The 15,456-nt window shown below is 43.5% G+C and overlaps 1 protein-coding gene across 1 annotated transcript; it reads left to right on the forward strand.

Annotated features, from left to right (window-relative positions):
- The first annotated feature begins 509 nt into the window (after positions 1–509).
- Positions 510–15,166, forward strand: LOC108230398. The gene is made up of 10 exons (XM_017406558.3): positions 510–553; positions 1,424–10,391; positions 10,481–10,574; positions 10,773–10,845; positions 10,932–11,040; positions 11,190–11,321; positions 13,247–13,336; positions 13,469–13,612; positions 13,697–13,881; positions 13,958–15,166. The coding sequence occupies exons 2-10, from the start codon at positions 1,425–1,427 to the stop codon at positions 14,124–14,126; spliced, it is 9,963 nt and encodes a 3,320-aa protein (XP_017262047.1). The 5' UTR covers positions 510–553; position 1,424; the 3' UTR covers positions 14,127–15,166.
- Positions 15,167–15,456: the final 290 nt, after the last annotated feature.

A 15,456-nucleotide genomic window follows, 5' to 3' on the forward strand; every position in this document is an offset into this window, starting at 1 on the left:
CTTTTATTTTTGCTGGCTTTAAGCTAACCATGTTTTATGTATAATAAATAACAAAATAAACATGATAAACATCAAATCAGACAGGACTCAAAATAATGTAAAGGCAAATTGTAGTTTGCTTAATAGCTATTATAAACTATTGTTTTGTATGCAGAGTTAGTCAGATAAAAGTTGACTTATGAAAAGATCATTTAAATTTATGAAAACAAGTTTAATCACATATTTACTCATAATAAGTGAAACTAAAAAACATTTCTCCAACATAAAGTGAAGTCGGGGTCAAAGTGACCAGATTAAAAACGTTACAGATAGCTTTTTTAATTTTTCTGGTAAAACACAAACTTATGTCAAATTAAAAGTGGTACTGTTATTTAAATTTAAAAAAAATAGTGAGGTTTATTTAAAAAGAAATCTTGACTTGGAGTGCGGTTCAGGCGCTGCTACGTCACATCCGGCGTTTCTCTCCGGAAGTACATTTAATTTTTATTCACAGGGAGGAAAAAAAAAAAAAACAAAACAACACACAGCTGCAGCTGAGAAACAAAACATCAAAGTAAGTTTCGCTGGGGGAAGATTATCGCGGTTTTACCCTCTGGTCGATGCTGGTGTCACTCACAGCCCTCTGAGGAAACCTCTGCTCTGCTGCTTAGGCTCAGTTTAGCTGCGAGTCTCGAGTCGCTCATTTGTTGCGAGTTGGCAGCTGCTAGCGTTAGCTTCCTGAGCTAACGCTCAGCTAACTGTCCGTTTCTGACTGCCTGCTCCTCTCAGAGAGACAACCGGAGCTGTCCTCTCTTCAACAGGCACTTAGGTAACTTGTGTACGTGATACACGAGCGAGGTAATCTTGATGGTACACGGCGTAACTTTCGAGGCATTTACTCAAGTCCGGGTTTTGTTTGTGTCCATCGTTAGCCAGGCTTGTTGCATGTGTAAAAAAACAGGTAACACAGGTGCATTTGGGGACAGATTGTAGCTTATGCTTGCATAATAGACTCTGAACCTTTGCTCTTATTACTCTGAAATAAAATTTTAAAAGAATACGGAAAAAGGCAAATAAAAAGTGGCTCAAAGCCAGTTTTTTAAATGGTAGCTGTAGAAGAACTGGCATCTTTTCTTCATTTTACTTCTCTTACTTTGCTGAAACAAAGTTATATGTGGACTCTAAGCAGCTTATACACTGCTGCTTTTTCCCTTTCATGTATTCTTGTCTTTTTATATTAACTGTGTTATTTTTTATGTATATACATATATGGTGTTTATTTTAAATATGTAGCTTTTATAATGATGCCTTCAGAGATTTAGCTGCAAGTAAGCCATTGGTTAAAGGGCCTGTGCACAGGCCAGCGGTTACTTTAACATGTAACATTGGGTTTTTGTACTGACTTGTTCAAATAAATTGTAATAATAATGAAATCTGTCCACAGAATGCCCACTCCAAAGAGAGGATCAGCTCCTCATGACACTCAGCCCAAGGTGAGGAAGTTGGACGAGGACGGAGAAGCTCCGCCGTCCAAAATCGAATCGGCTACCAATTCCCTCAAAACAGAAACAAAGCTAGAGAAAACTGCAGCGGCGCCGCGGACTAAGAAAAAACGACCGTCTGTGGATGAGGGAAACAAACCGGCCAAATTATCCAAACAAAGTTCTCCTCCGAAGGATTCCAGCAAACCCCCCCCTGACCCACCTGTGAACAAAGCCAATCTCCTGAACGCCACAAGTGCCTCCTGCGGAGAAGCTCCCTCACAGAGAGCGAACTCCAAAGTTTCCCTGAAGCGAACCGCCTCCACTGAGTCTGATGATGATGAAGATCTAAGTAGCGATGGTAGTAAGGTGGACTTCTTCAGAGAGCGGGATGATGAGGACAAGGCCCGCTGCGTCAGAAAATACTCCAACAAAGTCAAAGCCAAGCGCAGAGCTGAAGAGTCATCTTTTGATCCACAGGAGATGAGCGAAGATTTATCATCCTCACCTTTGGATCCTGTACAGATAGACCACAATTATGGCAGATTCTCAGAATCCGCATCACTTCAAAACACGGGGGATGCTGAAGATAAAAAAGATTCTGCAGAGTCTTTTACTGAACAAGAAAGACAAGAAATTTCACATGATGCAACACAAAAGGTGCCAACGGACATTTCAATCTCTGAAACAGGGAGCACCGAGACAAGCGTTAAAATTGAGTCTGCAACTGAAGAAGATAAGGATGGGGAACTACAATATCCAGAAAGCCAAACTCTCATGGATAATAAAACACCAGCATCTTCTAGAGAAATGACAGACTGTGTCACGCCTCTGGGTGAAGAAAATGACAAAAAAGATGAAACGGAATCCATCAAAAGCCAAAAGGATGCAGATAATAAAACACTAGCCTCGCCAGAGAAAACACTATGTTCTGTTACTGGAGAGCTACATTCAAGTGGTGAAGGTGCACAACTTGTAGATGAAAGAACTGATTCACTTTGGCAATCTGAAAGCCAGACTCACCTGAGTTCACAGTCTGTTTCTGAAGAGAATCTATCTGAATCTGTTGGAATTTGTGCGGGAAAACTAGATGGAGTTGTGTTAAATGAAACAAATTCTGCTCCAGACCAGGTAGAAATTAGTAATCCAAAGGGTCAAACTGAGGAAAATGTAAGAATGACTGAGTTTGTTACCATTTCAGATACTCAAATAGATCTCAGTGATGAAGTGGCTTCAAAAGAGGAATTTGACGCTGCAGATATTCAAGCTGAGATGACAGATGCAGTCGTCAGCTCATGTGATGATGTGAAGAAAACGCTTGAGAAGTCCGAGGACAAATTTGAAGAAAGTGCCAGTGTTGGTGTTGACTTCCAGTCTCCTCAGACTTCTGCTTGTCCTGACGCTTTAGTTGAAGTACATCTGAATCATGGCGTTGTGACATCCGATAACTGTACAGAAACTTTATCCAAATGTATAGTTGTTCACAAGGAAAATCAAACGGAGATGCTTTCTGAAAATGTTGAAGATCCAGAGGGCCAAATAACAACCGAAGTGGTTTTACAAAGTGAAGAAAATCACCTGTTTTCTGAAAAAGTAACAAAAGTAGCTGCTCAATCTGAGGGAGATTCTACAAGCACAGGCAAAGATAAGGACTCGAGCATTCAGTGTTCTGCTGCAGAAATCGAAGAGGATACACACGCGTCTCATCCAGATGTTACAGTCAAAACACAAAGCCCGGATGATTTCGAATCTACCACTAATTTTCACGAGGATCACGTGGAGGAAATTTTCAAAACTATGGAAAACAAAGAGACAGTGGGCGCTGAACGTGGGAGCGAAGCGGAGACTCCAAGTGCAATAGAAACACACACTGTAGTAACACCAGAAATCTCTCATTCAGAACCTCCGGGGGAAATGCAAAAGCAGGGAATCCAGGAGGTGAGTGAATCCACCACAGCCACATCTACTGAGATTCACGGCGATGTTACAGCTGAAAAATGTGAACATATGGAAACTGTTGAATGTGCTGTTGCAGCCGAGGGTCAAGATGGAATAGAATTGCATCCTGTTGCAGCATTCAAGCCTTCTGATATAGAAGCTAAAGTAGAATTGCAAATTCAGAAGAGCCCAGTCAGTGAACACAACGCAGTTGCAAGTATTAAAAGCTGTCATGATGCTGAATGTGATGACAGTACGGCTGAGAATCTAATAGAAGTGGACATACAGACTGCAGACATGCTAGAGGAGGTCTGTACACAGATAGAGACACACAGTCAGACGAACCAGGAGGTCCGTGAACGCACCATATGTGACACAGTTCAGAAAGTTCTGGAGGATGCAAATTGTGCTCCTCAGAGTCAAACAGAAGTTGATGCACTGGCTGCCGCCTCTTCTGAGGAGGTCTCAAACATTGCTCATACAGAGGAAATACAACTTCAAATGATTGGTGAACCCACCACAGATCTGTGCGACAAAGCTCAGAAAGATCTGGAAATGGCTGATTGTGTTTCCCAGAGTCAAACAGAAGTTGTAGAAGATGTACAGGCTTCAGCCACTTCTGAAAAGGTCTCAAACATTGCTCCTACAGAAGAAATGCAAACTCCAGTGGTCAGTGAACCCACCACAGAAATATGTGCAGTTCAGGAAGCTCTGGAAAATACTAATTGTACTGATCAGAGTCAAGTAGAAGTTGTAGAAGATAAACAGGGTATAGCCAGTTCAGAAAAGATCTTAAACATCTCTCTTATAGAAGAATTTCAAACTCCATTGGTCAGCGAACCTACCACAGATGTGCCTGATGAGGCTCGCACAGATCTAGAGAATGCAGCTTTTAAGAGCAGCAAAGATGTTAAATGTGTTTCTGCTGCGGCCCAGAGTCAAATAGAAGTTTATGTTGACGCTGCAGCATCGGAGGACGTCTCTAATGTTGCACCTACAGAAGAAATGCAAAGCCAGATGGTCAGTGAACCTACCACAGACACAACAGTTGAATTTCTTGGGGATCACAGGGAAGAAAGTTTGAAAATGGTTGACGACAATGAGTTTAAATGCGAATCTCTTACTGTAACACAGAGTCAGATGGAAGTGGAGACCACATTAACTAAGGAGAGCTCAAATCCAGCTCGTTTATTGGATGTAAATAAAATCCAAACAGAAGAGGACATGCAGGCACCTGAGAATACGTCTGGCACAACCTTTGTGGTTGAGACACAAACTCAGAAAATCCTGGATGTTAGTGGACAAACTACAGATGGCTCAAATAAAGAGCTTCATGAAAATAAAATGGTTGAAAATTTACTGAATGTGAAAAATGAAGACAAAGTACATTTCCAATGTGCGAATGAACTTGAATCAGAAATGCAGATTACACCAGCATCAGTGATTTCTGCAGCAGATCCTTCAGAGGAAATGCAGAAAAGCCAAAATGAAATAGATATGCAGAATGTAACAACGTCAGAGCAGGACAGTAACATTCCTGCAGTGGAAATGCAAAACCTAAAGAGCCCTGATGTCAATGAAAACAATACAGAGAGACAGTCTGTAACTAATGAAGAGAGTCAAAACAAAATGGAAACATCCGAGACCTTATTTTCACCACCTTCAGCTGAAACACAAATCCAGAGGAGCTTCAATGTCACTGACTCGTCAACAGAGGTTTCTGAACAAGTCCAGGAAAGTCTCAGGATTCCCACAAATGAGTGTCTTGAAAATGAGAACAAAGCTGTCGAAGAATGTGTCTTCGCTGCTGGGAGGACAAACAAAATGGAAACTCAAGCAGCAGCAGGACTGCAGGAGAATTCTCAGCCAACAACTACAGAACAAACACAAAGCCAGCGAGGTCAGGCGGTCAGTGAACTCACCGCAGACACAAATATTTCTGTTTCACCACCTTCAGCTGAAACCGAGATCCAGAAGAGGATCTACGTCACAGAGCCTGCAAATGACTCATCAGAAACTATCCAGGAAAGTTTCGAGATTCCTCCAAATGAGACGAATGAAAATGAGAACGAGCTTACTGAAGAATGTGTTGACGCTGCAGAGATGACAAACGAAGTGGAAACACAAACAGCAGAAATGCTAGACGAGGTTTCTCAACCAACAACTACAGAACAAACACAAAGCCAGAGAGGTCAGGAGGTCAGTGAACTCACCACGGACACAGGCATTTCTGCTTCACAACTTCCACCTGAAACACAGATTCAGAGAAGCTTTGACATCTCAGATCCTGCAGTTGAAGTGTCTGAAATTGTCCAGGAGATTCCCTCAAATAAGAACAAGGCTATAGAAGAATGTGTTTGCACTACTGATAGTTCACACAAAATTGAGATGCAAGCAGCAGGACTACAGGAGATTTCTCAACCAACAACTATAGAACCGACACAAAGCCAGGAAGTTCAGGAGGCTTCTGAACTCACCACAGATATTTCTGATTCACCACCTTCATCTGAAATCCAGATCCAGAAAAGCCTGGACACTGCTGAGAGGACAGACAAAATAGAAACAGAAGCAGCAAAAATGTTACTTGAGGTTTCTCAACCAACAACTACAGAGGAACGGCAGAACCCGAGAGATCAAGAGTTCAGTGAACTCACCACAGACACAAACATTTCTGTTTCACCGTCTTCATCTGAAACATGGATCCAAAAGAACTTCAGTGTCCCTGATCCTGCAAGTGACATATCTGAAACTGTCCGGGAAAGTTTCAGTATTTCCTCAAATGAGCATTGTGAAAATGAAAACAAGGTTATCGAAGAGTGCGCCGACACTGCTGAGAGGACTGATGAAATGGAAACACAGCCAGCAGAAGTACTGCAGGAGATTCCTCTACCAACAGTGACAGAACAAATACAAAAACAGAAAAGTCAGGAGCTCAGTGAACTCATCACAGACACAAACCTTTCTGTTTCACCACCTTCAGCTGAAACACAGGTTCACGAGGGCCTTGATGTCATTGAAACTGCAGCAAACATATCTGAAGCTGTCCAGGAAAGTTTTCCCTCAAAAGAGTGTCATGAGAATAAAGAAAAGGCTACTGAAGAGTGCGCCGACACTGCTGAGGGGATGAACGAGATGCAAATGCAAACAACAGAAACAGTGGAGCAGATTTTTCAACCAGCAACTGCGGAACAAACACAAAACCAGAGACAGCAGGAGGTCAGTGAACTCACCACAGACGCAGATATTTTTGTTTCACCGCCTTCAGCTGAAACGGAGATCCAGAAGAGGATCTACGTCACAGAGCCTGTAAATGACTCACCTGAAGGTTTCAAGATTCCTCCAAATGAGATGAATGAAAACGAGAACAAGGCAATTGAAGAATATGTCGACACTGCTGAGAGCACAGATGAAATGGAAACACAAACAGAAGTACTGCAGGAAATTTCTCAACCAACAATTACAGAGCAAGTACAAAACCAAAGAAATCAGGAGTTCAGTGAACTCACCACAGACACTGAAGTCAAAAATGATTCTATCAACACTGAGAGTGAACAAAGCAAAAACTCTGTCTGTGTTTCTGAAGATCACCCAAAAACAGACATGCAGACGTCTGTGACACCAGAGATTTATTATCAGAAATCTGATGTGGAACTTCAAAACCAGATAAATGAGGTTAGTGAAGTGCACAAAAATGAAGACAAGGACGCTTCTGAATGTGAGAACGTTCCAGAAACTGAATCCAACATGGAAACTTCTGCAGAATCAGAGGAAATGTCTTATCCAGCAGCTGCAGTAGAACTCAAAAACCATCTGGAAGAGGAAACCAGTAAACATACCGCAAACTTATCTGATGAAATTCTGACACCGCATTCCACTGCTAACTTAGGAAATAAAGCAAATGACAGACAAACAGAACCTGAGGATGTTATAAGTGGACCAAAGGAAGGGACAGATTCTGCGTTAGAGGAGGACATAAAGGTGGATGCATCTGTCAGTAATGCTGAAGGAGGAGGAGCTGAAAGCAGTGAAGTAATTGTTTTTGTCTGTGACCAATCAGATGACACTGATGTTGTTATTCAGGCACCAGAAGAGCGGATTAAGACGGTTAATCAGTCCGAGGTTGAGTTTCATGAAAACCAGGTAGTATATGAGCCTATTAGTAGCCCAGAGAGTAACAGCGGTGGTGAAGTCTGTACAACAATACAGCTGGGTGAAACCATTTCTTTTCTGGAGCTACAGAGCGCAGAGACTCATCACATCCTCGGTGAAGAATCAGGCTTTTTAACTTGTGATGACAAATTAGAAATTACCCACCCTAAACTGGAAAATGAGGAGATTGTAAAGGAAGAAATTTGTACCTCAGTAGTTCTAATGGAGGTTGAAGCTACCCACGAGGCCCAGTGTCCTGCACACGCACGCTTGGAGCGGAGTAACACGACTGAGGATGTGAAACACATCGCTGCAGTCAGCTCAAGTGACATCAGTGCGGCAGATGGCCGATCACAAGGCGCCACGGAAAAAAGTGAAAGACGTGGCATTCTGGAGTGCATCAGTGCAGCGGAGGTAACGGAGCAGGTGCGGGGGGATACTGAGGTTAACGACGCAACAGGCACTGAAGTCAAAACAACAGATGCTTCAGCTGAAGACTACGTGATCCTAGAACCAGTCCCTGTCCCAGAGAGCGAAATTCATTTTGATATTGTTACGCAGGCTGCAGCTGAATCAGGTCTGTCAGCCTCTCTCGGTCCAGACGAGGAGATAAGTCAAAAGATTTTAAGTAGTTCCCAGCAAACTGTAACGCTTGAGCCTGGGGCACAACAAGTCGAAACAACCCATGAGGTCAAAGATACTACAGTAACCATCCCAGGTGAGGTTTTAGAGCAGGAGACGGAGACAAACAGTCTTCAAGATGCTCCAATTCCTGAGCACCAACCACCATCTGCAACTGTAGACACAGACATGGCAAACGCTCATCACACAAATGAAGACAGTAATGCAGCGGTGATGGAGAATGTTGAAAGTACTTTGGACCAAGAAGAAGTGCAGATTCTGGAGGATATTGAGATTGGCCGCGAGGTTGTTTTGGCAGAGGAAGACAATGAGGAAGACGGTGATGTTGTAGTAATAAAACCACCTGATCAGCCCACCGAGGGCTCTCCTAAAGAGTCAGAAGAGAAAGTAAATGATAATAAAAAGAAACAAGAAACGAGTAAGACAGTGAAGGAGAAAAAGAGCGCTGAAAAGCTGGAAGATGAGAAGAAGGGACAAGAGGTAGAAAGGCCCAAGAAACAAGAAATGAATATGCAAGCGAGAACCAAAGCTCGTCTTGCAGCTTTGGCTGAGCAGAAGGCTGCAGCGGCCAAGAGATCAGCCAACAGACAGCAGCTGAACCTTTTAGCCCTGTGTCAGGAAATTGCAGAGGACATCGCCACAGACAGCATGTTGCTGAAGAAGATAGAAGAAGAAAAACAAGCAGCGGCAGCAGCTGAAGCAGCTAAAGCGGAAGCCATCAAAAAGGAGCATCCCGCCGTTAACTCACAAGAACCAGAACCAGAACCAGATAATGTAGTGACCCCTGCTGTGCCGGAGGAGAGCTCTGCTTCTGTGACGCCCACTCCAGAGCCACCGACTGTACAGCCTTCGACAGCCGATTCAGCTGAAACCAAGCCAGCTGCAGAGCCTCCAAAGAGACGCTTCTTCATCTCTCAGATTTCAGTGCCTCTAAAAGCCCATGAGAAAAAGAAGTTGACTCGATATCAGAGACTGAGACAGGTTGAACTGCAGAGAGAGAAAATGTCGTGGGCCCGCGTCAAGAAACTTAAGTCCGACCAAGCGAACCAGATGTTTTCAGACGTGGACTGGCAAGCCTCTTTTTCTGGCAGCTTTTTAATGAGCGCCGCAACTCCTCCACCAGCAACCAGTCCATCTAAACCAGCTCCTGTAAGTCCTGCAACGACAGCCCAGCCTGCTCAACCAAAAGGCGACTCTCCCAAAACTGAGGCTCCTACTTCTGAACTGGTGAAAACAGGAGTTGAAAAAACGGAGCCCATCAAAACAGAAAAATCTGAATCTGAACTTGTTAAAATTGAAACTACCAAAACTGAACCCCCTAAAACAGAAACCTCTAAGACTGAACCTGCTAAAACAGGAGCCCCCAAAACAGAACCTGTTAAAGCTGAAGTGACTAAAAGTGATCCTCCTAATACTGAAAACCGAAGAATTACAAGACAAAGTAAGGCACAAGCTTCTCAGGCTGCTGCTGTAACTCCAAAACCTGCTCCGAAGGTTACCAGATCATCCAAGAGGGCTCTCCCAGCGGTGCCTCCCCCCATGCCCAATGGACTTAATGCTCAAAAGCAGAAGCCCGTAGAGTACAAACCATATAGACCCAGGCCCAAGTACTCTTTTGATGACTTTGAACTGGATGATGATGACTCTTTATTAGTGTCTCCCAAGAAAATGACCCTTCCCACACAGCTGCCTCGACCCGGCCTCCAGCCAAGCCCCTCAGCTCAGTCTAAACCTTCACTAAAGCCCACCATTTCATCACAACCTGCAAGCCAGGCAAAGCTCAAATCTCAGATGGCACCTCCCGGACAGATCTCAGGTCAGTCGAGGCCCACTGCTGCATCTCAAGCTCACTTACAGTCAGCAACGTCAAAACCTCCAGTTACAGCGGCCGCTCAGTGGAAACCTGCCGCTGCACCTTCATCAAAGCCTGTCCCTTCAACCAGCGCTCAGTTAAAGCCCCCCCTCTTGGCTGCTTCACAATCGAAACCCGCTTCAGCTTCAGCTCAGCCCAAACCCGCTGTTTCTGCTTCTGCCCCGTTGAAAACGGCCGGCGTAAATGAAACAAAGCAATTCACGCCAACAGCCCCTCAGCCGGCAAGTTCAGCCACAACGGAGGCAAAACCTGCCGCCGCTAAAGCCGATGATGCTTCAGTGCCTCAGGAAGCTGAAAATCCCCCGGCACAGGAAAATGGAAAGTGCAAGGTAACTCCGGATTTATTCTTTTCACAATTTTACAACCAACTTTTTAAACGCACTCTACTTACAGTAACACCTTTCTCTTTCATTCGCAGAATACAGCTGATCCACTGTCATCACTTCCTGCCTCTTCCCTTCCTTCTGTGGCGAGCTCAGATGACACAAAGAAGTGTGAAGAAAGTCCTGCTGGTATGCTTTTTTATTGTTGTCATGACTAATTATAGGATTTATTCAGCTTTTACTGCTATGACTGAAATATAACCTGAATTAAAGGTTTTCTAACATGATTTGAAATGATCTTTTATCTGATCTGTAATTGTTTACACCATTTTCTCAGTTACATTTTTAACTATGTCCAAAATTATACTATCATTTGTTTCCCTACAGACACCACTTCTAATTCTTCTGCAGAAAATAAAACCAAGACGGCAGAGAAGGGGTTAGAAAAGCGTAACCAGGAGTAAGAGGCTTCCCTCAAGTCTTTCAGCATGTTTTTCCGTTTACCAAGTGAAACTTGTAGTGATCTGATGTGTGTTTGGATCTCAGCAGAGAAGCGAAGCCACAGGATGCTGCGACTTTTCTTTCTGATGCTTCTCTGCAAAAAGAGGTCAAGAAACTTAAGGAGACTGACAAAGATAGCACCCAGACTATTATTGTGAGTAAATATTGTGACCAAAAGCATTGTTTGAGCTGCTAAAGTTCTTGTTTTTCAGGGAATTGTTTTTGCAATTTCTTGCTTTATTAGTATAGGTGGATGTTTTATGTTAGGATGTGCTGGACGATCTGTGTCCTTTTGTTTCCCAGGATGCAGGACAGAAACACTTTGGACCAGTGGCCTGCAGTGGATGTGGGATGCTCTACTCTGCTGCCAACCCCGAGGATGAATCTCAGCATTTACTCTTTCACAATCAGTTCATCAGTGCTGTCAAATACGTGGTAAGAGGAAGCTGCGTGCTGGAATAATGAATAAGTGGTATGCATTCACACAAGTTGATTTTAAGACTTTTAGTATGTAAATTTCTTCATTATGATTTCTATGCATCCATCCATTATCTGCTGCTTGTTCCGGAGTCGGGTCGCGGGGTCAGCAGCTTGGGCAGCTAAGCCCAGACATCTCTTTCCAGATCCATCTCTTCCAGTTCCTCCAGGAGGATTCCAAGACGTTCCCAGGCCAGCTGAGAGACATAGTCTCTACAGTGTGTCCTGGGTCTTCCTCTTGGTCTCCTCTTAGATGGACATGCCTGGAACACCTCCCTAGGGAAGTGTCCAGGGGGCATCCTTACCAGATTCCCTGACAACCTCAACTAGCTCCTCTGGTTGTGGAGGAGCAGTGGCTCCACTCTGAGTCTCTCCAGGATAACCAAACTTCTCACCCTGTCTCTCCGGGAGAGCCCAGCTACCCTGTGGAGGAAACTCATTTCAGCCACCTGTATCTGTGATCTCGTTCTTTCGGTCACTACCCAAAGCTCATGACCGTAGGTGAGGTTAGGAACGTAGACCGATCTAAATCGAGATCTTTGCCTTGTAGCTCAGCTCCTTCTTCACCACAGTGGACGATACAGAGAAGGTAATACTGCAGAAGCTGCACTGATCCACCTGTTGGTCTCATGCTCCATTCTTCCCTCACACGTAAACAAGACCCTGAGATACTTAAACTCCTCCACATGAGGCAGCACCTCATTCCCAACCTGGAGAGAGCAGTCCATGCTTTTCTGACTGAAGACTAAGAAGTTTGGTTCCAGAACTGAAACTGTGCATCGAGGTGAGCCCAACTACATCTAGTCAGTACCTCTCAACCTCGTGCACAAGTTCAGGCTCCTTCTCCACCAGAGAGGTGACATTCCATGTCCCAAGAGCCAGCTTTGGTAAGCTCGTCCTCCACCTGCAGCTTCTGTTCATAGCACTATTCACCAGACACTTATGCCCCCCCACCCCCTGCAGGTGGTGGTCCCACAGAAAGGCGAACCCATGTAGCTCATTCGGGCTGAGCCTGGCTGGGCCCCATGGGTAGAGGCCCGATCACCTTGCCTGGCTCCACAGGGAGGCCCTGGTAACCCACGTCCAGGCAAGAGACATCTAGTTCCTCGCTGTCTTACATCCATACAAGTCTTTTTGAACTGCTCTTTGCCTTGGGAAACCTCGCTGAAGGCAATTGCCCCCGACAGCATAGCTCTCAGGATCATTCAGGCACACAAACTCCACCATGATAAGGTAGCAACTCACAATTTATCCAATTTCAATTTGAAACGCGGGCAATTATGTTTTTGCTCGTGTGTCTGTGTGCATGTTAGTTTGTCTGTTGGTTAGCCAATCATCTCATGAACCACGAGACAGATTTTAATGAAACTCTCAGAAAGTAATCATTGGATGTAAATCTACAGCTGATTACCGTTTGAAGTCAGCTTTATTCAAGATGGCTTCCACAGCTAATCAACTTTACTGAGCATGAAAATGATTAAAAAGCTTGGTCAAATTAAAGATATTGAAGTAAAGTTAGATGTAGCTGACAGTCACTCAGAGCACAAGATTTGACCAAAATGACAACTGTGTAGCAGAAACTGCAGGTTGTTGGCGACATTCCTTCGCAGTATGAGCACATTTTCTTCCACACTGGTTCTCAAAATAAGTAACAAGTAAACAAAAGCATGGGTTGTGTGGATTTAAAAGATCATTTTTGTTTCCTACTCAGAAAACATGAGAAGTACTCCAAACAAAAATGACAGTTCTTTAAAAATAACCCTTTTGGATCAGATTTGAACATGCCAGCTGTATAAAGCAGCTCTAAATCTGGTGTCTTTGTGTTCATGATTGTAAAAGAAAATCAAATGTATGAAACAAACCCATTTTGTCTTTGATTTCAGGGCTGGAAAAAAGAGAGGATCCTGGCAGAGTATCCTGACGGCAAGATAATTCTTGTCCTGCCAGATGATCCCAAATATGCTTTGAAGAAGGTATCTTTTAGAGATATTAAGATTTTGCCTGAATGAAGAGTGGAGGAGTTAAAAATCTGCATGTATGATGATATCTGAGGTCTCAGTCTGCCGTCATGATATTGATTTTGACTGTACGTTTCTTTCTCTCAGGTGGAGGAGATCAGGGAGATGGTGGATAATGACCTCGGCTTCCAGCAGGTGGAGACAAAGTGTCCCTCTCAGACCAAAACTTTCCTCTTCATTTCTGTTGACAAGAAAGTGGCTGGATGCCTCATAGCGGAGCACATCCAGGAGGTATGAGACTGCAGGCTTAAATCAGCCAGGATGTGTCTCAGTTTTGATTGGTTTAATAACACAAAGTCTGGTGTTTGTTCACAGGGGTACAGGGTGATTGAGGAGCCACTTCCCGAGGGCTCGGAGGGGGAGAAGGTGTTGTTCGAGCGTCAGAAGGCTTGGTGCTGCTCCACCACACCAGAGCCAGCCATCTGCGGCATCAGCCGCATCTGGGTGGTCGGCATGATGCGGCGCCAAAGCATCGCCACACGCATGATCGAGTGCCTCAGGTCAGTCATCTACTACGGATTCTTGTGTCAACTTCAAATAAGCTGCGTGAAATTAACAATGTTTTTGTGCACGCAGGAACAACTTCATATACGGCTCCTACCTGAGGAAGGACGAGATTGCGTTCTCAGACCCCACTCCTGATGGAAAACTTTTCGCCTCGCATTATTTTGGCACCTCGCAGTTTTTGGTTTATAACTTTGTAAGCGGACCACGCTCGTTCCAACCCAAAACTCAAGCAGTATGACGTTCTGCGGGAGAAGAAACGATGGATTCGTCCGTCGCGCTCGCTCACTCTTCTGTGTGTAAAAATACGTGAAAGCAACACGGGACGTAAAAGCCCTCCTCTCATTGGTTTAAACCTCAGGATAAGAACAACAAATTGTTGTTGAAAAAATGTCATAAATTTCATTATTCCCTGAAAAAGTATTTTGAAAAGACTGTTTTCTTTACGGAAACGATTGGTTTTAATAGAATTAAGAAGTTTACATGCATGACCTGACAGCAATAGAATCAAAGAGCATATTATTTTTTACTTCAGCAAACTCTCTCTTTTACTTTTTTACCTGTAACCGAGGGAAGATGAGTGTCACGTTCTTCTCCACGACTGTGATGCCGCCGTTGTCTCAAGTTGTGTTTTTAATGTTCGAAAAAGGCGCGACAATTTGGACGGAGAGTTGGGGTGTTTGAACTGCAGCTTGGGCATTTGTCACCCGTTCTAATTTTCTTGGATCACCTCGCCTGAAATGTCGTTTTCCAAGCCGAGCCATATACTGTACACGTTTTGAAGCAGGGCATTTCAGCCTTTACTGTATGAGTCTTTGTCTTTAAATCTCACAGCTTTGTTTGTGCCTAAATGAATAATGTTTGATTTTAGATGTTTTTATTTACGTCTTTGCCATAATGTTTTACTAAGCAGCATTTGGCTTTTTATTCAGTTAGCCTAGAAAATAATCCTTTTATTCCTTAGTAACAAATTAAAACATATATCAAATAATCATGTAGATTTATGCATACTATACCAGGATTTATAATGGGAGATGAGAAAGGTCTTACGCCTCTTGTTTAAAATGATATTTCAGTGGTAAATATCAGACAGGTTCAGTCTTTGATTGACCAACATGAAGGTTTAGATCGACTCTGATTAACAGCATCATTTTAATCATCCTTTATTTTCTTCTGCCTTGTTGAAGCGTTTAGTTGTTTTGTGTAAGAAAAGAAATTTGATTTATATGAAGCTGGTATGTAAATATTTATTTAAATAAACAATAGAAAAGAGTTTTGCTCCGAATGGGTATTAATTGTAAAAAGAAATCTGCCATCTAGTGGTCATTGATGTCATAATTTGCTTTTTTTAGATAATCTTCAAAAGATGACCAGACTTCGGTTTCTTACGCACTTGAGTTAATTGAAATTGTGGGAATTTTTTTGCTTTTGTCACGTTTTTTTTTTTCTGTCTTTGTTGCAGCAGATGTAAACACCCCCCCCCCCTGTTAGCACATTCCTCGACGCTCCTGTCACAACATGGGCTGGCTCGTTGGCAACTTCTAAGAAAAAAAACAATCTTACAACAACAC

This window comes from Kryptolebias marmoratus, linkage group LG21 (assembly GCF_001649575.2).
Source record: "Kryptolebias marmoratus isolate JLee-2015 linkage group LG21, ASM164957v2, whole genome shotgun sequence".
In the NCBI taxonomy this organism is placed as follows: domain Eukaryota; kingdom Metazoa; phylum Chordata; class Actinopteri; order Cyprinodontiformes; family Rivulidae; genus Kryptolebias; species Kryptolebias marmoratus.